Below are 23,582 nucleotides of genomic sequence, written 5' to 3' on the forward strand. Positions count from 1 at the left end.
AGGGGGCCCACGAAAAATTGTCTTAAGGGGGTTCCCCGCTAAAAAACGTAGCACCATCAGATTCCACATGTCATAAAACTCCTGTGTACCAAATTTAGTGATTCTGGTACAACAGGGTTCTGAGATATAAAAAAAGATGATTCTTAGGGGCAGACTTGAGGGGGATGTAACTCCGAAAGAAGGGGCCACTTGGCAAAAATAAAAAATACGGGTCCCCTAAATTTGTCTTAAGAATCTGTGACCAAATTTTGTTGCATGAATTTCGGGACACCCTGTATGTTCAATGGTAACCGACACCCGTGATATTTTTTCAGTTATGGGTGTCCAATAGGCAACAAGACGGAGTTCATGGCCTCCGCCAATCTCACCGAGGAGAAGTTCCAGGAAAACCCCATCATCAACTGGGACGCGATTCTGTGGGTGAACCGCCCCCTTGAGCTGTGGGTGGTGCAAGTCGTGCTGGCCATCATTAGCCTCACGGAGGCGCTGCTGTTGGCCTATCTCGGGTACAAGGTGAGATTTTGTTACACAAAATTACATTAGCTATAACGCTGTAAATTAGTTACTAACTGTGATAGTAAAAATGCTGTAAAAATACATACGAAAAATGCATTGCGACCCTTCAGGTAGCTTCAGCTGATCTAATTTAAAAAGTGCCTATTTATTAATTGTTACTGTGGTTTTTATGGTGCTCCTATTACTGTGGTTTACTGTTTTCATCAGTATTGCAGCTGTTCAAAATGGCCTGTGGATATTATTTTAATTTATGGTGAATCAAGGTAAAATGCGATTAGCAGATTATCGGATGTGACGAATGTTGCTACAATTTTACTTTTAATTTTGAATCATTGTTGTAACCTCACATAAGAATTAAACTTTTCTTGATGAAAATACTTAATTAACAACTTTTCGAGTGACGTGTGGATACATATTTTTTAACAATTTTCGAAGAGTTTTATATTTCATTTTTGTATCCACATCTCATAATTTTTTATCAAAAAATATTTTCTGCCATTTCGTTTTAATATTTATAGATTTTCTTGAGACAGCTGTATAACTGCAGTCAGTTTTAACATTAGCCGAGCTTAAGTAGATGCATTTATACGTGCATTCGGTAGCAATTTCACTGTTATTCCGTAATTAAAAAAAAAGCACTGTGTAAGCACCGTGCAAACGTATATGCATTAACATTAATTTGTGCAATTCCGGTGGGTTCTCCCGGTTACATATAAATTTAATGTACCCACTCCACTGGAGCTTTGTTGACTTTCCCTGTATTAATTTAATTTAGTGCACCAATTCATACTTTCCGTGGGTATATTTAATATGCTGATGAATTACATCTCTTCTCAATGATTTGTTTCTGCTCGCATGAGATACTTGTACCAAATAAACTTCCAACATGAATTCCAATAATAGAAATTTACAGAGCATTTTCAAACCTATAATAAATTTAAAATTTCAACCGAAGAAAATAAGTACATTAACTTACCACAATAATATGAACAAATATTTTTGGAACTCCTGACTTTATCGATAACTCGGCTGGCTTTGCTTATATGCTGTACATAGAGATGTGCAGTTAATTAATTAATACATTTAACTACTTCTAACTCCATATTTTACCATATATCCCTTAATTTATTATTACTGTACTGACAAGATCAAGAGTTTTTTCGCAAAAAGAAAATACATTTAAAGGGAATTGAAAAAACCGGACGGCAAGCTGTCTACGGCGACAAACATTCATCTTTTTTATAGGGTATATTCTCAATAAGTTTAAATAATTTTCATTATTAATTTTATGCACTATTTTGTGGGGTCAACGATCTTAATTATTAAAAATGGTTTATTATTACAAAATTCTCGTCTAGTTTATCACTATTTATATATAATACATATATTGGTATATATAATTTAGCATTAGATGCTAACATCACTATGTGCTAATAATTCGTCGATTTTGTTTGACCTCAAGACTTACAAAGAAGCTCCCTTGAAGTGCAACCCATTCGCCCTCGCACACCCTGTATACCCGTAATTTAATCAATTTATCCGTTTCTATTACTTCATAGGCGATATGAACTGCCACCGAATCCAATTTCCAAATTTTCCACAGCAGTGCTTTTGCTACATCGAACAAAAACATTCGGCACTACGACAAAGTACACAGCGCAGCGGTTGAACTGTGGTGAAATAAATCATTAAATGTACATTATAAACAAATCGTGTGGTTCATCGATGAAAATTTTAACATTAATCAATCACAATTCAATTATCGAGCGAAATTTGATTTTGATGAAAGGGTTAATTCAACGGATCAGTGACCAAGATTCTGTTGGTAGAATACTACCTACTTGTATAGAAAAAGCATACATGAAATTTTCATTAAAGTTTTTGCCCTATTGTCGTTTCTAGTAAATAATTCAATCGTACAGAAAACCTTTCTTAGTTGCCGAAATTTATTTGACCTTTCAGGTGTACTGGTAGAAGAGTATCATTTTGAGAATATTGGCAATTTAAAATATAAATCAGGGACAGATGTACCATGCGAGATATGTGTAACAAATAAAAATTCAATAAAATTGATTCATGAATGGATAGGGCATAGGGCCTAAATACAGGGTGTTTCAAAGAACACGTCCTACTTCGCTCGTGGAGATTCATCGCCCGAAAAAAAGTCAAAAAAAATCCTAGTATAGTCTTTCCGATCTTAATTGAAGCTAGGCATGTACCAGGTTCGGTCGCAACGCAGCACCTCGATATTGAAATATTTGAAAACCTTGTTCCCATATTTATTTAGCCATACCCATATACAATCTGGTCCAATTAAACGTGGAGATGGTTGAAACGTATACGACCAGACCAGTTGAAGAATGCGCGCGCGGGCAAACGCCGCACAAACACAGCCGCACTGGGCGATCGGCTATAAATTTCAGTTGTTGACAAATTGCCTAATTAGTAGATCTTTTAAATAAAATTTAAAGTTTTACTGAAGATGTAATAAGACCATATTATGCTTTTATATGTATTTTAATGGTATTTACTTAATTTAAACAAATTCAGAAAAAGCCCGTGGAGTAATTGTTTCGAGCAATGTCATCAGCTGTCTACGAGTTTATATACCTTTTGCGTACCTATCATTCATTTGTTGGAATTATTTGGATTAAATTTTCAATTTGTTTGAAATTTTAAAATAAAGTAAAATATATACAAGTCAGTGCGATATTTGTTGAGAGAAGAAGACCTCAGCATTGGAAACCCGAGGTAGAAAGACATTGGCGGCGTGGCATTCACCGTAGCAGCTAGCAGTGCATACTGTTTTTTGCAGTTACGATGGCAAAGTAATAACTTTGCAAGTCTTCTTGGAATTCCATCTTAACAAATATCGTTCGGATTGTATGGTTTATGAAATATTAAACGAATTGAAGAAGAAAGAATATGATTAGATACGACTTGGTTGCCTAACAACTAATAATAGTTTTTTTTCTAACATCTGTTTATGACACACTTTCTTGGATCTCTGTTATAATTAGAGATAGATCCGTCGAATCGAACGCTATATTGTTGTAAATTGTAATTGTAAGAAATGGATATATCCATTTGGATGTTCCCTTTCTTACAATTACTTATTTATTTAAGTAATAATATAAGTACAGGGTACTTCACCGAAAAAATTAATTTATGTATTATATCTTGCAACAATGCAAAAAAAACTCCAAAAAAAAACCACAATTTTTTATGGCAAAAAATGGAGCAAAAAAATGGGCGGGAGGGCGGAGGGGAAATTTTTTATGGCAAAAAATGGAGCAAAAAATTCGGCGGGAGGGCGGAGGGGAAATTTTTTATAACAAAAAATGGAGCAAAAAATTTAACAAAAAATCGTCGCTATTTTCCTTAAAATTTAATTGAAATTTGTATTTTTATTTTTTGTTAAAAATCGATAAAAAATGGAGCAAAAAAATCGGGGGGAGGGCGGAGGGGAAATTTTTTATGGCAAAAAATGGAGCAAAAAATTCGTTGGGAGGGCGGAGGGGAAATTTTTTATGGCAAAAAATGGAGCAAAAAATTCGGTAGAGAAAAAAGGTAGAAAAAAATGTAACCTTTTCCTTAAAATTTAATTTAAACTTTTATTTTTACTTAACAAAAAAGTGCTCGCCGTTCTGTAACAAAAGATGGAGAAAAATGTATTTTCGTCAGGGAAAAATGAATTTGATTTCTTCGTGCGAATTTGTGCGCTGCGTTTCCTTGTAGCCACGTCGATCGAAGCAACATCAAAAATATACTCCCAGCCCCAGACGATCTATTCAACGTCTAGGCACTGGGAACATACATCTTCGAATGCTGCTCCTTCTGTCTGTACAGCTTCCTGCAGAAATCCTCCTGAAAAAAAGAATTAAAAGAATTTTTATAACAGCAAAAATGCTAATTATACAGGATGTTGTTATTTAAGTACGTGGCAAACTTCACGGGGTGATTCTTTGAGTGATTCTAAGACGAAAAGTACAGGGTGTCAAACTTTTTTAAAAAAATTGTTTTATTCGTAAAAATCTTAATAATCCTTTAGCCACTGTACGCGGGAGCGCAAATGGCTCCATCTGTCGTGCCGACTCCCAACTGTGCCATTCAAACGGCTACAGTAGGAAGCGACCTGCTATATTGCAGGTACTTTTTTGTACGACTGCCACCCACAGAGGGCGAAACACAATGTTTTAATTGCCAGTGTTGCAAGAAACAACTACTCCGATAAGGAAATACATTGTACGCGGGAGTGCAAATGGAGCCATTAAAACGTTGTGTTTCGCCCTCTGTGGGTGGCAGTCGTGCAACAAAGTACCTGCAATATAGCAGATCGCTTTCTACTGCATTCAAATGACTGACACAGTTGGGAGTCAGCACGACAGATGGAGCCATTTGCGCTCCCGCGTACAATATATTTCCTTGTCGTGATGATACGACGCAGAACAGCTGGATCGTTCGTCGGTTGTCTCACCTACGACACACTGATGAGGAATAATAAGTCCGAAACCGGTCTGCACCTGGTGGGACGAAGGGACGAACGATCCTAGGTGTTGCGAGTATAATTCAATGCCGGTAGGGGCATACAGCCCTCGGAGTTGTTGTTTCTCGCAACACTGGCAATTAAAATCCTTTAGCCAATTTCGTTGAAATTTGGCAGTGTTATTTATGGTAGAAAGGGGCCAATTTACTCGTAATTAGATTAAAATTGTTATGTCCAGAGGCGTCCCGTGGGGCACCTTAATACTTTTGACAAAAAAAGAATGTGCGCCACTAATTTTTGAAAACTTTTATAATTTTTCTCGCATTAAGCAACTAAAGACATTACTTTTTCTCTCTTGAATTTTTTTCGTATTTTGCTTCCTCTTTGGAGAAATAAAAATTAAAATCACTTCATTGCATGTGTTTTCATAATTAATAAAAAAAATTTTGAGTTGGCATTAATTTTTATAATATTTTCTAAGACTAGAATAGACTATTGTTATGGAAAAAAGTAACAGGTACACCCTAGTTTTTGATAGTTTGGTAGGTTTAATTTTTTATTATGTTGTCCCAAGGATATGCCATAAAGTGATTTTTATTTTTTTTTTCTCCAAAAATAAAACAAGATACGAAAATAATTCAAGAGACAAAAGAGTTGTATTTTTAGTTGCTCAATGCGAAAAATTACAATATGTAGTTTTAAAAAAGTCACATTTTTTTGTCAAAAATATTGGTGAAGGTGCCCCCCGGGACACCACTGGACTTAATAAATGTTACTCTAGTTAGGGCTAAATAGACCCTTTCTACCATAAATAAAACAATGACAAATTTCCACAAAGTCGGCTAAAGGATTATTAAAATTTTTACGAAAGAACGATTTTTTAAAAGTTTGACACCCTGTATCTTGAAAACGAAGCATTACCGGATTCACGTAATTCACGCAATTCACGTAAGACGCTGTATTTAGTGATTTTCTAAATTACTGGTGAAACAGCTGATACTTGGTAGTTGAACTGAATCGTCATCAAGAACAAAAAAAATATAGAATAAAGTTTGTATACAATTTAAACGAATTTTCATGGCCACAATAGATGCAAAATGTATTTTTTTATACACTAATTAGCTTAAAAGATGTAAGGCCCTTTTCTGTTCAAAGGGCAGATTTTAAGTATACAAATCAATGGAAAACGACTTTAACAAGAAGTGACTACATTGTGACCTTTTTATCTTTATTTTAAATATACAGGAAAACATGTCGGAAAATGAAGGATGGGATTCTTTGGCTAATTCTAAGAGCAATAGTTCTTATTAACCGCAGACACGCCGTTTTCGAGATATAGGGTGTCAAAAAAAAAAAGATTTTTGTCCGCCACTGTCATATGAATAAAAATTTAATTAAAACTAAAATTGAGATATCCTCAAAAAACTGAAAAAATTATTATTTTTTGATACTCTATTTCTCGAAAACGATACGTTTGCGGACCTAGGTTGGACTATGCTGATTTTTGGTTCAGTGAACCGCAAGAGATCGTGTAACAATCGGTGGACCGTAACAGAGTTCATATTTACTACATTCATCACATAAATTTAAATAAAATATATGTTGTTAGTGAAAAATGATACGCTAACTTTCAGACTTGTAAATTATAATTAGCATATATGTCATTCCATCCCTTTTTCTGTATTCCATAAAAAAAACAACCCCCGACCGCTTGGACGCGGTTGAAAAACACGAAAAACAATGGGGTTCGCCTCGTCCGCGATTTTAATTGCATCCGCGATTTAAATAAAATAAAATTAATAAATTAGTTGGAGTCCGCAGAGCTCCGTACGGTCGTCATGTCCGAGGGTGACATAATTAGCGGAGCGCTGAATCGGATAATTCAGTAACTTTGTGCGGTTGTGGGTTTTCAATGAAAGCTGCGAAGTGGTCTTAAAATTCAAAGTGGAAAAGGATAAATTGCTCGGAATGAAAGCGTAGTCTCATCAGACATGGGACGAAATTTTAATGGCATATGTGATATTAAATTTTAACTACGTAACAGATAAAGATGTAGAAGTTCACGATGCTGTAGATAAGACTTTTTACAAACATGGATCAGTAGAGGTTCCATTTTCAAGATGTAATGCCAGTCATTAAACAACCCACAGTACCTACTACCATTGAAAGTGGTATACTTATATTTCATGCTCTATCAGACGATAGCTCATATGACGATAAAGTGCTGGACATTCAGGTCTGGGTTTAGAATCTAGAAGACGTATTTAGGACTCAACAGATTGGGCTGATGAAGATTAATAGCAGAGCCACTTCACTTTGCTCCGATGTAAGCGCCAGAGTGTTTCTAAAAAAAAAAATAATGTGGATTTATGGCTGCAATAAAAATAGAATTATACCCTGCCACTCGAGATGTATTAGGAAAAATAAACATGGCATTTTTATACATGCAAATCCTTTGAATTATAAATGAAGTGCTCGATGCAAAGCCAAGTTAAGTAACAACGTCATGGCACCTGCTCTATTATGAAAATGAGTTGTACATGTGTCGTTTTTATTTGAAAAATCTACGTACCGTACTTGATAAATTATGTTTTATAAACGTAAAGCGGTAAGTAATCGCGTTTCACTTACAACAAACTTGAACATAAATAACAATTTGGATTGTGCTGATGTACTAGCCAGTTTCCGAACGCTGGTCACTAAACCTAGAGTAGATTGGGTAGACGTTCGGTCACAGTCCATGATAGTTCCACAGAGGTTCTGTAGAGAAGTCTGCTTTATTTTGGATAATAATTGCCCTCCGTGGATTTTACTTATCTATTAATTCTTTACTATACTTTTGGTGGTATTTTGCTCCTTGCCAGTTCGAATTTCGTAAGATTCGAGAAACTTTTTATTCTGGAAATCCGAACTTGGAGCTTTGCAGCGTGTCATTGGCAACTGCTTCGCGAATAGCATTGATCTCGGTCGGTTTCGTCTACTGCGGCGGTGGTATTTTGGGGCTCTTTGGAGCTGTTTTCGGAACGGCCGCGGAAATTTTGGAAACTGGGGTGAAAATGTTAATGCCGCGCCTTCTGCTTCGCTTGGCAGACGCAGTCCCTCGGGATGTGAATCGCGATCGGCCCTGCGTAGAATGAATTTTTATTGCTTCGCGGTTCCGAATGGAAAGATGCGTGAATTTTTAATATCGCTCGGGACATGGAATACGACAGTATATTCAAGAACTTTTAACGGATCGGACTCTTATTAGCGGAACGTAAATTGTTTCCGCTCCTGCAACTTTTATTCCTACACTTTTTTCTTCACTCCGTTTAAAAATTGTTTTAAGTAAAAAAAAAGCGATTGAAACGCCTGTTTGGTTCTTTAAATAAAGACGCTATCTCAATGGTCTGGTGCATCAAAAACAAAACAAAAAACTTCTCACGGCTAAACTGATATAAAAGTGGTCGATGCGCCGGCCTACTTATGGCTCAATTCATGGGTAAAGGATGCCACCAACTGCGAAATTTCCGCCGCTTAGTTTAATTCGCTTCTTTTTCGTTCTCAGGGCTCGCGACTGGGGACGATGGCAAGTCGCCCGGAAAATGATGAATTGATGAGTTAAGAAACTAGTCCTGTCTGCGTTCGGTATCGACGGATCCTTAACCGGAATAAGGATATAATGAATTTGAAAATTAATTTCGTCTTTCGGAATATATGTCAGAAATGTAGGGAGTTGTGGTGGTTTCGTTTTTGTCAACAACTTAACGAATTTTTGGTTGAGTTGGCAGAACTGACGATAAATTTAAAACACTGCTCACATACCAGTATGAGGTTTATTGTTCTGTAGATTCAGAAAATATTTATTTATGCGATACGTTTTATTATGGTATTCAGCTCAAATAAATAAAAAAAAAACGAGGTCATTTTTCAGATATTTATAGTAACACATCTCTTTTTATATACATGCACCGATCCCATTATACATCTCAATAAAAACAACCCCCTTTCGAATGACCGAGCACTGCGGCGACTCGTAAAAAATTGGGTTAGTGTTATGGTTTACAGACGCACGTATCGATTGTTTTAATTTTTACGTAACCGAATACCGACTGCCGCAGTCCTGGAGAATGACAAAACAAAACATCGCATGTCAGTCGTGGGGATCGATAAATACTTGTTGAAGGGACACGAAAAGGCAAATGGGATTTGAGAATGGTCACACGCATTAATAAAGGTTAAAATAATTCGTTGCCTGTCTGTCGCCGAAGACATTTAGGTAATTTGTGTAACAATTTCGGTGATAGTAAATATTGACGATTTTTGTTTTTTTTTTTTTTTTCTAGTAATATTTAGTACAAAAATATAACGTATTACCAAGCAGTATCATTAAAAAAAAGTTGACTGTCAAAAGTGCATTTGATTGTGCAAGGTACAGGGTGTTTAGTTTGGCTACGGCTTTGGCGCTACTAGCAGCATCCAACTTTTCTTACACCCTGTGTATAATACCGAAGCACACGACGACTCGTTGTTCCGTGATTTGAACGAACAAAAGGAAATCTTATTTTATTATTCGAATCGACGAATTTACGGCTTTTATTTCCCGTCCTTTTGAGAGCGTAAGGGTTTTATTTCATGCATAAAGGAAGGTTGGCGGCGTACATTTCTCCGTTTTATAGATTCTAGCCTCTGGATATTAACAGAATGTTTAGGACGACTATTCTCCTCAAATACTGCATTTTCGCTTAGACCAGCGATTTATATCTTTCGTATTATATACTTGAGGGTGTAATTTTAGAATAAATACAGTCCTCTTCTTGTTTTCTTAATGTAACCACTTTTGTAGAAGAAATATGGTTTTGCAAAAATTTCTATTTCCCTTTCAACAACATATTTCTATCCCACTTCTGATTTCTTTTGATTTTGATTTAAAAAAAGCCATCTTGAGTTCGACTGGCCTGTTCAACTACATTCCATTGAAAAATACAGGGAAATAATCATTCATAACCGATATCCCGGTAAGGGAAGATACAATGAATTGTAGACTCTCTTGTACAGCAGGTGTTAGGCAAATGCAAATTCGGAACGCATTTCCTCCTGCTGGGTCTTTGCCCGCGAGACGTTAAAACTCTTAATGCCGCCTATTGTACCCCCGGGGTTTCGTTGTAGACTATTTGTGTTGTATTTTGATGTAGTCCCCGAGATAAAAAATTCGTTTGGAAGGTTCCCCAAGGGACGGTAAGCTCACAGGAAACTTTGTTTATTAAGAAGGACTTTCTTGTAATCCTTTTTGCCTCGTTAAATTTAGTAGTGGGTAAAGTCTCAGAAAAAAAAGTTTTTGTTCTGAAAGTTTTGTTGTGAAAAGTATTTATTTAACATAGGAGTAATAATAATAGCAAACACTGTTTTTATTCTCATTTACGTTTTCTAGATTTAAACCAAACATCCTGTATGCCAGACCCTTTTTCATAAAGGAGCCGTAACGATCCACCTTTGATGTCTTCGTTTACTGAGATCATAGCGACAAACCGAACGTGATAATGAATCCCGTGTTATGAATTATTAAAATTTCTCGTAGAGCGTAAAACTGAAGGGCCGTAAATTTTTTTTAGGACGACAGGAATTCTAATTGCAATATTCGGGATGTACCCTCAACAGCGATTTATCGAGGCCTTTGACGTAAATCATTTTCTTTACAGTGTTCCCCTCACTTGATATACACTGTGTCCATCTAGTGCGCGTAAGTCCAATATCTACGTTAATAAAAGATATAACTTAATTTTTTTTTCTACAGAGTTGCCTACATTCCCGAGCTGCACAAAATGAAAATATATTTGCATTTCCTGGGCAGGTACCAACTTAATTTTTTTAAATGGAAACCTATATTTTTTATGACATTATCGAATTCTACGTGAAAAATTAACGGGACTTTGTGTTACTATTAAATATACTATTAAACTATTACTATACTATTAAAATATTCTAGTAGTTGACATAATTATGATTGTTTGTATGACAGCTAGAAATTATTTTTTTTCAAGAACTGTAGAGTGAAGATGGCTCTTTCAAAAAACGTATCAAAAGTTGGCCTGCGGTATACAGGGGGCAAAAAAAAACGTGCCAAATCTCATAATTTAAAATTTGAAAAATCTCGACTTTTTCAAATAGAACACCCTGTGTTTTATGATTTTATTAGATGCCTTTCTGTAGACCCTACAATTTTTTAATAGCTTTCCCTATACCTAAGTTGCGTAGTTTTTGCAAAAAAAACATTTTTATGTAATTTGCGCCCGTTCCTTTATCGGGAAAAATATTGTAAGGGTATTTATTTTTATTAAATTTATTAGTTGTCTTGCTACACTATTTAAAATAAAAATTAATAACTGGAAAAATTTAGATATTTGAGTTTAATAAATAAGTCTTTATGGAAAGTTACCATTTATTTGTAAATAAAAACAAAAAAACCATAAAATCGCTACAAGTGATTAAGAATTAGCAAAATATGGGAAATGTTTGCTAGCAGCACGTATTTACAAAGCAAATAATCCAAATTTACAGAGATTCCCACTGTTTTGAAAATGTGAAGGAAAGGTTTGAATGAACAGCAAATGCGAATTATGAGAAAACTACCAGGAGAAATGAAAGTAACAACGATAATATTTAGTTTAAAGTTGTGGCGTTTGCTGTTGAAAATCCAAATATTAGTGCCAGGAAATTAGTAGTAATCTTGGAGTTTTCAAAAGCTTGACAAATAAAATATCGAAGAAGAAGTTTCATCCGTATCATATTGAAAATGAAGCACTGTTACCGTAGTTAGGAAAGTTATTAGTGAAATTGGAGATTAAAAAAATTGGATGAATAGAATTTTGAATACTCATAGTTACAAGCTAACTTAAAATAAATACCCTTACAATATTTTTCCCGACAAAGGAACGGGCGAAAATCCGGTATTTTACATAAAAATGTGTTTTTTGAAAAACTACGCAACTTAGCTATTAAAAAATTGTAGGGTCTACAGAAAGGCATCTAATGAAATTATAATAAAACACATTTGAAAAAGTCGAGATTTTTCAAATTTTAAATTTTCAGGCTTGGCACGATTTTTTTTGCCCCTTGTGTATCGCAGGTCAACTTTTGATACGTTTTTTGAAAGAGCCATCTTCACTCTACAGTTCCTGAAAAAAATTATTTCTAGCTGTCATACAATCATAATTATGTCAACTAGTAGAAGTGACGAAACATAAGAAAAAAAAAGTCGATTATCTCGAAAACTATCAATATTTTAATAGTGATCATAACACAAAGTCCCGTTAATTTTTCACGTAGAATTCGATAATGCCATAAAAAATAAGTTTCCATTAAAAAAAAATAAGTTGGTACCTGCCCAGGAAAAACAGAACACCCTGTATATGCAAATATATTTTCATTTTGTGCAGCTCGGGAAAGTAGGCAACTCTGTAGAAAAAAAATTAAGTTAAAACTTTTATTAACCTAGATATTGGACCTACGCGCACTAGGTGGACACGGTGTATCTGTTTATTTGTCTAACTAAGGGTTCTTTACTTTTGTCGCGGATTTCAGTGTGTTTCCGTTAGTACCTATCGCCACAACACTGTGCCACACAGGGTGCTCATAAAGTTTGTATACAGGGTCATCGACATAACATGTTGCCCTTTAATATTATTCGTTTTTTATTTAGCAGCAAATGGTAAAGACCATTATATTTTCTTGTTATTTCAAAGAAACAGCTTATAAGTGGTGAACGGAAGAGATAATTAAGAAGACATCTGAAAATATCGGGTGTTTTAAAATTCACGCGAAATTTGAATTTGGCGCCATTTGTGCGATAAAGTGTTGCCGACGAAAATAAAAAACAGCGTGACAGCTAACAGTTCTGGGTTATTAAAAAGAACAACGCGTTTTCATTGTTGTTCATTGTTCTTATATAAATTTTGGGATATGTTTTAGATTTAGTACCAGCTTGAAGCAATTGTTCAGCTAAAAAACTCTGTTACACTAGGATACTACGAGACTTATGATGCCACAGTTAGAATAACGACTGTAATTATTGTTCCAGGGTAACATTTGGCAGCAGCTGCTCTCCTTCCATTTCATCTTAGAAATAGTCAACACAATTCCATTTACCTTAACAGTAAGTACTTCTTTTATCGAAATAACACATTCTTCCGCAGGTGTTGCTAATGCACCTCGGAACTACAATTAACAAGTGAAGTAAAACCATTACTAAGTGCACCTAAATATTAAAACTAATGTTTTTATTACACTCATATAGCACAGCCCTTATTTTATTTTGCTTCCCTAGTAAATTTGGAAACAATAACACCATCCGCGCCTGCCGGATATTATAAAAAACAATTTCCACAACCCTGATAAAAATATTGGCCGAACCGGCGAAACTTTGCGCAATATATTGCGTTACGAGCGGCCAGTATTAAGTTTTCATAATGCCGGAGGTGTAATTTAATTTTTGACTCTCCGTTTCAGCTCTTCTACCCTCCGCTGAGGAACCTGTTCATTCCAGTATTCTTAAATTGTTGGCTGGCGAAGCAGGCGCTGGAAAACATGTTTGTAAGTATTACCAACTCGCCTTCCTCTCTGTCCAATTATTTATGGCCCTGCAGCGAGCCCCTTTGCAGTTTGGGGCCGCTTTTCACGTACTTGTACGTTTTTAAAGCTTTATCAAGCGCAGTATTTTCAGGCTCTCCATTAAATATGCATTTTCGTAGCTATTTTTTTTGAGCCGGAACCGAAATATGTCCAGAAGTTTATTTAGGGTAATTTTAAATTTTTTTTTTAATAAAAAGTTCATTAATAGTCGACCCTTATCTCTTACGTTCCGCCAAATGACGTCACCTTTGTTTTAACACCATTGTTTTTTAACTTCGATGGGTCTAGTACAAAATCACAAAATTTTGCTGCAAAATATTAATCCCTGTAGCTTTTCTGTGTGCAAACATAGGCTTTGAATTGCAAATACATTTATTTTAACATTTTAAAAACAACTACTCTGTGAACTATCGATCAGCCGAAGAATTGCGCTTTTGTGTGGGACAGTAAAAACGTACTTTTTCAATTCCTCCCCCAAGTTTGCAAAAGGCTTACGGGACTATCTCAGTTAAGAGGGGCGTAACACGATCACGTTTCCACAGAGAGCCTCCTCCCTATTTTATTGAAAAATGTTATCAAGATCCCTCTAAACCGGTGCAAATCCCGTCACGTAGCGCGAGACGGATAAGAAGACCCGTCTCATTAAAACCGGGCGCAGACGTCGAAGTTCGTGGAATTCAAAGTTACTTAGAGGTTCCACGAACTGAAATCGCTAATGGTTTTTAATAGTTCCAATAGCGAGTTACCTCGTTTTGGCCGTTTTGCTTCGGAACTTGCCTGGTTCGGTTGGATCATAAACCAATGAAGTTTCCAGTCGATATACTGCCATTATGATGAGTTGTAGTATAAAGTTTGCTGGTAACTAACTCTATGGGAAGTTTTCATTTGGAGTTAATAGATCGGAAAAATAACTTGAGGCGTTTTAAAATTTTTAAACTGAGTTAATTGGCAACCGAGAAAGGAAACTGGGTCGATTTATCCACTGCGTCAGTTGCGTTCTTCGAACTTTACATCCTGAGTTTATTCTTAAATAACAGCCCAAAGGCAAATCTGGTATAAAAGCGACTATTAATATTTTATTATTATTTATAACTCCTCGACATCACGCGGGAGCAACGAAAATCGATTGATTTATATTTATTCTTAATGACATTTAACGACAAAGAGGTACATAGTACGCGAAGCGCAAATGGCTCCATCTGTCGTGCTGACTTTCCACTATGCCATTCAAATGGCTACTACGGTATGAAGCGACCTGCTAAAATTTGCCAAGTACTTTGGTGCACGACTATCGACTAGAAGGCGAAAAAACATTTTTAAATTGCCAGTGTTGCGAGAAACAACTACTCCGCGGGCTATATGCCCATAGTATAGTATAGTACCCATTTGAATGGCATAATGGGAAGTCAGCACGACAGATGGAGCCATTTGCGCTTCGCGTACTATGTACCTCTTTGTCGTTAGTATGCGGCACTATAACAGCTTGATCGTTCGTCGGTTGTCTCACCTATGACACACTGATGAGGACTAATAAATCCGAAACCGGTCTGTGCCTAGTGGGTTAGACTGACGAGTGATCCCAGCTTGTTGCACTAGGTGTTGCGAGTGTAATTCAATGCCGATCGGGGCATATAGCCCGCGGAGTAGTTGTTTCTCGCAACACTGGCAATTTAAAAATGTTTTTTCGCCTTCTAGGCGATAGTCGTGCACCAAAGTACCTGGCAAATTTTAGCAGGTCGCTTCCTACCGAAGTAGCCATTTGAATGGCATAGTGGGAAGTCAGCACGACAGACGGAGCCATTTGCGCTTCGAGTTCAATTTATTTGCATTAATAAGTAAAATCTCCGTTTTATGCGAAAAGTCGTTACTACTATTCAAAACACCCTCGAAATTTTAACTCTCTGCGATTTTAGGTAAAAAATACAAAGCGAAATTTAAATAAATTTTGAATGGGAAACTAACTGCTGGCACAAAATATAAATGAAATCGATTTCCGAATTACTGTTTCCCTAGGAAATCGTTTCGTGTATTTCCATTTTATTCCCCCGACATTCGTCGTTGGCTTGCCGCTTTCTATTTGTCCTTTGCTCGGTCGAAACGTATATTATTCGATGTCGTAGCGGAAATACCGAGATAATAAATAAACATATGCCGGATACAGGAGCGAATACAGTTTAAAGGACGTACGGAATAAAACTTTCCGAGAAGTAGCTATAAAAAAAAGAGGTAAGACTTAGATATATATCAAAGAAGGCTTTGAGGCGATGGAAAACATTTTAGTTTGAAATTGAAATATAAAATATCGCATTTGCTTGTTTTCTTACTGCGATAGGAGGTCTGTTCAGAAAATAACCGAACTTTTTATTTAACCAAGTATTAATCGAGATTTAATATATTGTCTTTAATTTACTGCAATTAAATCATTGCATTTAAATACAATTTTCACTAGAATAACCAGATAAATCGATACTTGTCCAACTCCAAAGCACACCATACGCCACACTGCCATCCACCACGCCACGAGATAACCTAATGGGACGATGGGAGCAGACAAAGACAATGCATCTGGACATGAAAAACGGTGGAATCACTCAGTGATGAGGACATTTATTCTGATTTAGGTATAAATGCATCAAATACTAGTTTACGTGAAGAATTTCTTTAAGGAGTAACTTATATTTGTTTATGGATAAACTTCAAAGGTAATTTAAAAAAGTTGAGACAAATAAAATGAACTTTTGAAAGTCTATTTAATAAACAATGTTCTAGTCACTTAGAAATTGCGCATGGCGTTTCAGTTTAAACGTCTGTTTCAAACAACCTTTTTCCATCGCCTTTGTGACCGGCAATACCTTAAAATTCATTAGAAATTGTCCCTTTGTCGTTCCTAGTGCAATTTTCAGTTTTACGAACTCATGAATAGTACAGCATATAGAAGGGACATACCGAACCCACCTTATGATTACACTAAGCCAATTTGCACGCCTATAACGTGGAAACCCGCGCAAAATAGGCACAGAGCTGAATTTAAATTAATTATTAAAAGCTAGGACCTCGCCTATTAATATTCCAATTTGACTAAAGTTTGATTAGTTCACAAATTTCGGTGTAGGGTGTACACAAACAGATCGATGTACCATGAAAGAAAATCATCGTTAATTTATTCGAACTTAGTTTACTAATATGCATTTTTTGCAGTGTTCAAATCAGGAAATGGCGAGGTCATTATTAATTGAATACACTTGCTTGTATTAATAAGAAATTGTTAAGACGGCTTTGATCGCCGTTTCTCTATTCAAGGCCACTGAATCCAATCGAAAAGATCAAAATACTGACAATGATGTGTGCGATAAATACATTTATCGGCAGATATAATTAAAACAAATTTCACTTCTGGGAATGATCCTTTTTCTTAGTGTAACTCTTAGAGCATAACCTAGAAAAGTAATCTCAGCCCAGTTTCAAACTAAAATGAGCAACCCGAGCAGTATCTTTCATGGAAATGTTTTATTTGTAAGAGTGCAGACCTTCCCTTAATGCTCCGTATCGGTTTTGTTCTCTCTGCTATTAAGGGAATGCATTCTAGACTTCCCCACGGGAACTCGGGAAATCGAGATATTCCACACATAATCCATACATTACCGCGAGACTGGCTACGTCGCGTCTCGTCGTTGTGGAACAGAAACATATTTCAGCGTCTTGTGCACATCCATATGCTGGAGCCGTCTGATGTCGTATAACCGACGGTATTGATTGTCGTGTGGCGTCGCATTCATTCTGGCGCAGAATTAAAAAATTTGCTGTCACTAAAATGGCCAATAAAATTTTCTCCCGTTTAAAGCTAGAATTTTACGACGGTATGCTTCCAAATTTTTTTGTGAAACAAATTAAACGTAATTAAAAAGGTGCTTAAAAAAAGTTGAAGTTTTGAAGACATGTTTGATTTTTATCCTCCTTTAATTCAGATAGAACAAAATTGCAAACCTCGGAAGTTGCACTCCTGATGAGTGATAACCCGTCCAAACTACGGGTTAAGACGAATTCGTTCCTCGGGGTATAGCACGTGGGGGAAACTTTTGGCACCGCAGCAATGCCAAGGAAATATCGGCTTTCCATCCCTCCCGGAAACCTTGCAATCTCGGCGAGCAAAGTACGAAAATTCTAAACGTGTTTCACAGTAAGTTTACAAACGGAGAAAGTGTTAGTTATGGTCGTTAAACAACGATGAAACCGTATAGATGTTTGGTAATGACGGGGATTAATTTGAGTTGCCTCTAGAGAAACTCGAAAGTTGCGTGAAAACAAGTGTAATTTTTTTTGTAAATATGTAGTTAAAGGTATTTTTAATAAGTAAAGGGTAACAAAAAATTTACGCAAGAAGTAATTTTGAGAGAAGACAATCTTTTGTGAGAATACACTGCAGACAAGTTCTAGAAATGTCCAATTCTTGACCACGGTGTCGAATTGATGTTCCAACTTCTCGAAATGTCCAATTCTTGACCACGGTGTCGAATTGATGTTCCATGACTCTCAGCAACACTCTCTCGAACTGCTTCGATGTTTTGTGTTGAACTACTTGAAGGACGTGTTTAAGATCACTAATTGATTCGGTCTCCCTGAATTTTTCAGGTAATCTCTTCACAGTTGATGAAGTTAAGTTACTATTCCGACCATATTTTGTACGAAAATTGTGGAATCTAGCTGCCGAAAGTTCTTTATATTACTTTTAAAATATCTCTCAACAATGAAACAATGAAACCGCGTTGCTCTTTCATATAGCGCTTCATTTTTAATAACCTTGAATTGTCATCTGTCACGCTGTATTTTTTTTTCGTTGGCAATACTTTAACATGCACATGGCGCAAAATTCAAATCTTGCGTGAATTTTGGTACACCCTGTATTATAGTTTATAAGTTGCGAAAATAAAAAATGAGAATACGTATTACCCACATATTTTAGACAAATCTCTTGAAAACAGGATTATAAAAAAGCAGAAAACCACGCCATATTACACCTGTAAACATTTGTGTAAAATGCATGAACGTAAAACGTAAAATATACGGGAAACATTATTCGTAAAAATTGCCACAAATCGAGCGTGACATTTTAACAGGAGTAATGTGTATCATAAATAAATCCCAATGCTGCCTGAACGCTGACATTTTGATAGCTTCTACAACAAACAAAAACCAACACACCTACATCACCTTATAAATTGCATATGCGAGAGTTCGATTCGTTTACACAACATTTTTTTTAGTTGCGAATAAATAAATTTGTATCACAAAAGATGTGGTAACATTCCTTTGCTTAACCTGAATATGCCTACTATATAGGTTTCGATTAATACAAAAAACTGGATTGACATAAACTTATCTAATTAGCAATAGTTATTTACACCATAAAGGAGGTAGATAAGTATTATTTACTAGTCGAGGACGATTTTGCGCCCGAGCGGAGCGAGGGCTGGCAATAGAGTCCGAGTCCGTGACTGGTAAATCCACAGTTCTTTATGGTTCGTGAAGTAAAGATTAGGTTTTATTTTTTGACATTTCTTAATTAATTCATTTTGACATTATTCGAAATCTTGCAAAGTCGCCTTGGTTGTTTGGATTTCATCGTTTCTAAGGTGTTTACAAACAAAGCTACATAAAAGTTGCAATTTTGCTGGTTTTGAATTATCATTTCTAAATGAGTGGTTTTCAAATAGAAAGTGCAGCAAATGCTGCCTGCAAATTTTTATTGCCCGAGAAGTCGAAAGTGCGCTGCGGACAAGCATATATAAATTTCAGAGAATGGTGCCAAAACAAAAATACTGGTGTTTCTGAAATGTCACTGCTAGCATATTTCATGGAGAAGTCAAGAACTTTAAAGTCACCGGCGAGTTTGTGGAATGAATATTCAATGATTAAGTCGACTATTTTCATAGAGGAGAACGTGGATATATCAAAATACCCCAAGCTGAGAGCATTTTTGAAACGTAAAAGTAACGGCTATACACCTAAAAAGTTAAACGTTTTTATAAGATAACAGGTCAACGATTTTCTCGTTCAGGCACCCGATAACACATATTTGCTAATGAAGGTAGTGACAGTCTTAAGCATTGCAGCAGCATGCCGTTCTGATGAGTTATGCAAACTTACTTTGGACAACGTCAATTTTAAAAATTTCGATGACATTATTGTAGTAACAAGTCCAGATTCTAAAAATGGTATGTCACGAACATTTACAATTACTTCTCGTCTGGATTCTTTTTCTAACTTAGAAGTTCTCAAGAAATATATCAAGATTAGATTGAAAATTAAAACTGAAATTTCAAGCATTTTTATGCGCTATCAAGCAGGTAGATGTTACAACCAACCAGTCGAGTTGGGAAGAATGCCCCTAATAAAATTGCACAGTTTTTGAAACTAGAACATCCTGAAACATATACAGGTCATTCATTCCGAAGAACATCGGCAACGTTACTGGCTAATACAGGAGTTGATGTATTAGCAATCGAGAGACATGGTGGGTGGAAATCAGCCACAATTGTAGAAAGTTATGTTGTTGACAATTTAAGTAACAAAAATGAAATAGTCAACAGCATTCTTTACAATGACACTTCAACTCCAGGTTCTAGTAGTACGTCGGAACAGTCAGATATTATTGAGCCTCCGGTGACTGAAATGGAGCGGTCAAATCATTTTGAGAAAAATGTGACAATTAGTAAACGCGAGGGGAATAATTATGCAGATTTTATAAATATTACTAAATGTAATAACTGTACAATTACTATAAATATTCATTCATAATATTGAATAAAATGTAATGTTCATCAAATATTTCTATTTATTTGTTCATTTATAACTCGAAATCGTTTTTTTCCCTAGAGAGGTAAGTGACCTCACTTACCTCCCGTTGTCCATAGCAACTTCCACTTCTATGGTAAAATCCACTTACCTCCGTAAAAACAATGTATTAATACTCTATTTACTATAGTGGGAGCAGCAAAATGTTTTTCATATCTTTAACGCTTATTGCCTTTGTATATTGTTGAGCAGATCCCTAATTATAACCATTTTCATTATTTTTTTTTATTCTGCACGCAGACACATTTATCATTCGGCCCCAGAAACTTATCTGACCGCGGCACTTTCAAATTGGGCGTTGATAATTAACCAACCACAAAAAATTGCGGCGAAAAATAGAGAGGGCAAGTTACGCTCGCAATCCTCGATCTTCAGTCAGACGTTATTAGCTTTTATTAGGTCCGATTTTTACCGTAACTCCGTTTCGATTCTTTGAAACTTTCACACAAAATCCGGTCAGAGATAAACAATTATTGCTAGTCTTACCATTTTGGTAAAGCTATAGAAAAGGGATTTTGACGTATTCTCATAAAGAGGAATTGCTTTTTTTATTACGACTGTTCACATAAATAGCTTTCAAAATAATATCTTAATACTTTCTTAAACAAAATTCATGGAAAAAATCGTTTACATAGACTAAATTTATGGGATACTGGTTATTTGCTGTTATAGATCAGGCGTTTCAAGAAATCTTTGTTTCAGAACGACCTGCACAGAGCGATGCAAAAGTCACAGTCGGCCTTGTCTCAACAGCTCACCATCCTCTCGGCGACTTTGCTGTGCCTCGTCTTCACAAGGTAAGTAACCGATTTCTCCCTGGTTATAACATTTTTTTCTTTACCCTACTTCTAGTCATAATCGAAATACAATAAAATACTGAATAATAATAAATCACATACAAAATAAATAATTTTCACCTTTGAGGGCTCGTAACTTGTATGAAAAAAAATATATATGAAGAACTGATATTATTTTGATCTCATCTATTTGTACTTGACTTTTTTGTATCAAGTACCGGGGCACCCTGTATATTAATAGATGTTGTTTTGTTATTATGGTTATTATAAAATTTCCCAAATTATTTTAGAATTTAGAAATGTAATTTATCAAATATAGGAACAATTTTAGGTATTTCGATTTTAACGGTCCCGAGTGTGTATCGAAATCCTCACATTTTTTTTTATATTGGTTATATTTCGTTTAAAATTCTGAACTTTATTCTCAAACCGCGACGCTCCCTGTAGTTCTGTAGTTTGCACACCGCCAAAACGCACAAACGATTAGTTCAATTTGACTTGGAAGCAATTAAGATCGGAACAGGGAGGAACCGGCTCGAATTTTCTCAGGAGTTGTATAACTTTCGCCAACTTGATTAATTATAGTCTTAATAATCTGCACTCCTCGAGCGGTGTTGCGACAAGAACTGATGTTAACAATTACCAACTTGGTGGTTTTGAGTCCGTATATTAGGATGTATTATATAATATCCTATAACTGTTTTATTCGTACGCCTATGATTATTTTATTTAATATTTTTAGATTTTTTAGTCGTCTGCGAAACTTGATGTCTGCTATAGATTTTGATTAAATCAGAAAAATCTTCAAAATATAGAAATACGTATCTACCTTCTGCCCTTAAAAAAAAAATTAAAATTGCTGCGAACTAATTCTTCATATTAAAACGTGTTCAAAATACGAATTTACGAGTTTAATCAAAATCTAATATCGCTCTTAAATATTGCATTTGCCCCTATTTACGTCTGCTACATAGAAACGAAACGCGGCAAGAAAGAAACGGCCCCTCCTCCCCAAATTTACATTAACTGCATAAAGATATTACGATGCCGTCGCTTTTGAGGGCAAACACGAAAACCGGATTGGATTCTGAATTCGGGACAGATCCCGGAGCAGTTTTATTACTCCATCCCCGCGATCTTTTAAATCATACCTCGTTTAAGGCCTCTGGATGCGAGTTTATGAGTTTTCCATCATTTACGTCAATATTTATGGACACCGTTCGAAGCGCGTTTATTTCAAACAGACGAATGTTTAGCGAAAAGGTGAATACGTGGTAAAATAAACACCGAAGAAAAAAAATTTGTAATAAATAAATAATGTACCAGAATAAAGCAGTGATGGCCATACCAGTGTCGCCGAATTAACGTAGCTGTTTATTTTTTAACCGTTTACCATCCCATCGTATCATACCAGGTGTGAAGTCAAGTGGCAGTGGCTGTTTTTCAGAGAGTTGCAATACAGAATTTTAACTGAACAGCGGAGGCCGTAAAAAATTGACTCCCACTTAAAGCTACACCCCGTATAATCGACTGCTCTGTTCACGTGCCCTTGTCCTAAATAAACTTAAAATTATTAAATTTTCCTCGTTACAGAGACGGCAATTAGAGTCTCGACGCGGAAACGCGAAGGAGGCTTTGACAAAGACTTTATAAAGCTAGAACGGGACGGCCCAATCGCACGGGGACCTTTCCGAGCAGATTACAAACTATGGATTGTCGCTTTATTTCCAAACCGATATTTCATTACCGAGCTGTAATAAAGTTAGTGCACGTTCCGATATTGGATTTGAGGCAGATATGTCGTAGACAAAGTTCGGTTTTATTGCACGCCGTCTTTACAATGGATTTAATGAGATTCTCCGAACAACTAACAGAGACATAAGTCTATTGTTAGAGTTTATTATTTTTTCTCCTAAGATCAATTTCTACACAGCATACAGGGTACTAAATAAAAAAATACGCATAATGGAGCAAGTTTTGTAATCCATTTTCAGTTTGTTTCGTGATCCATTTCCTTCGTTATTCATTACACGTTATGCAGAAACACATCAAGCCAAATATCATTTTTACGATTCAAATTACCCACCTGCGGCAGCAGCGTATCGATTGTTTGTGTGTGTGTTCAAAATAGCGTGCACGGCCATAATTATTCGGAAAATATGACGGCGTCATCCTTTTAGGGAAATTAATGAACACGTCGCTCCAAACTGTTGCTCGCGAACACAATAATACTACCCTACCAGAAAATTCCGCCGCACTTACGAATCAAGAGGTCAGTCGCCCCTAATCTCTACGTAAAATGGGCTAATGTCTCATTTTGGCAA

The 23,582-nt window shown here is 35.9% G+C and overlaps 1 protein-coding gene across 1 annotated transcript in view; it reads left to right on the forward strand.

Moving 5' to 3' along the window:
* LOC108908269 (potassium channel subfamily T member 2) overlaps positions 1-23,582 on the forward strand; it is a 177,548-nt gene that overhangs the window by 117,680 nt on the left and 36,286 nt on the right. Inside the window, exons 5-8 of the mRNA XM_023454165.1 lie at positions 315-513; positions 13,059-13,133; positions 13,487-13,570; positions 21,164-21,258. Coding sequence (XP_023309933.1) covers positions 315-513; positions 13,059-13,133; positions 13,487-13,570; positions 21,164-21,258 — 453 coding nt within the window. The remainder of the gene's footprint in view (positions 1-314; positions 514-13,058; positions 13,134-13,486; positions 13,571-21,163; positions 21,259-23,582) is intronic.

This window comes from Anoplophora glabripennis, unplaced genomic scaffold, assembly GCF_000390285.2.
Source record: "Anoplophora glabripennis isolate ALB-LARVAE unplaced genomic scaffold, Agla_2.0 scaffold18, whole genome shotgun sequence".
Lineage (NCBI taxonomy): Eukaryota > Metazoa > Arthropoda > Insecta > Coleoptera > Cerambycidae > Anoplophora > Anoplophora glabripennis.